The 1,372-nt window shown below is 39.7% G+C and overlaps 1 protein-coding gene across 1 annotated transcript; it reads right to left on the reverse strand.

Annotated features, from left to right (window-relative positions):
• Positions 1-217: 217 nt before the first annotated feature.
• LOC131061237 (non-specific lipid transfer protein GPI-anchored 29-like) lies at positions 218-1,021 on the reverse strand. The gene is made up of 2 exons (XM_057994780.1): positions 661-1,021; positions 218-352 (listed from the first exon to the last, which is right to left on the reverse strand). The coding sequence occupies exons 1-2, from the start codon at positions 998-1,000 to the stop codon at positions 225-227; spliced, it is 468 nt and encodes a 155-aa protein (XP_057850763.1). The 5' UTR covers positions 1,001-1,021; the 3' UTR covers positions 218-224.
• Positions 1,022-1,372: the final 351 nt, after the last annotated feature.

A 1,372-nucleotide genomic window follows, 5' to 3' on the forward strand; every position in this document is an offset into this window, starting at 1 on the left:
CCCAAACAAACTACAATCAAGCCATGTAAACTATTTCTACGATCTTTTCAACTCAGAATCTTCATTTAAACCAGTGCCCACCACGTCTTTGCACAGGTTTACCTGAAAAACGAAACAATTCCTCAAGAAAAACCTGAACAATAGACTAAGTAGTCATAATACATTCTAGATTTAGCCATACTGGAAAACTGGAGAAATCTTACTTGGTGTACTGATGTTGGTGATTAGACACCAAGCAGTCTTCTGAAAAAGGGACCAGGAGCAGGAGCTGGAGTTATTGGGAAAAATGGAGCTGCTGGCACAGGTGGAAGAGGTGACAAAGTTCTACAAGATGGCACAGCTGGAGCTTCATCTAGTACAATAAACAAAGGAACATGAAAAATTAGAACTAACTAGCTTTTCTATAAGTCAGTTCCTTTTAGATGATTTTGTTTTTGCCATCATTCTTGCATGGCTTTTCTTAATTGTTAATCGAATACAACAAAACTGCTCCTCTGAAAGAATAGTGAGTTTGAACACACAGCGCAATAACCATAGCTGAGCTAATATCTACTTGATTAAGACTATTATCTTTGCCCTCTGTAACAGAATACTGACTCTGCTATTCTCTATCTTTCTTGATATATAGATTATTTTCATGTTTAATAGAAATTCGTGTACCTAAACTGAAATTTGAATCATAATCTGCGCAGATTCCTGGAAATGGGACCATGCATTCCCAGATAAGATCTGACGCCTTGGTCACATTTAGTTGATCTCCTGCAGTGCCGTTTAAGACCGGGCAGTAACAGACCGGGTTGACTTGAACAATGTTAGTAAATGCTTTGCAACACAGTGGAGATGGGCATTGATCGTTGCCTGCAAGGAAGCCGAAGCACGGAGCCAAGGTGGACATCAGAGTATCACAGTCTGTTGACTGTGCTGCCACGTCAGCAGCGCCAATCAAAGCCACCATGGCCATGAAAGCCATTAATGTCTTTGTTTTGGCCATGAGTTCCATCGCAATTGATATTAACTGGAACACCAAAGGGAACAAAAGCTCTGGAAACAAAAAGAATCGAGAGCTTTGATTATTTGAATGGAGATGGACTGTGGAGAAGGGATTTTAAAGGCCTCAGAAATCATACGTCGATTTACTAAACAGATTTGTTAAAGAGCTCTTGGAATAATCACCCTCGATCATTTCGTTTGGGCGAGCTTTGCAATGAATGAACTGTACATGGTGATGCCACATTCAGTTTTTTCTTGCAGCCGGCTTCGTTTTCTATTATTATTATTCATATTGGCGACACGTAATTACGTATACATTTTTATCCATCCTATCATTCCGTCCGACTTGATAATATAATCTAACGTCGCCTCCGAGAAAAAT

Source organism: Cryptomeria japonica, chromosome 7 (assembly GCF_030272615.1).
Source record: "Cryptomeria japonica chromosome 7, Sugi_1.0, whole genome shotgun sequence".
Classification (NCBI taxonomy): Eukaryota; Viridiplantae; Streptophyta; class Pinopsida; order Cupressales; family Cupressaceae; genus Cryptomeria; species Cryptomeria japonica.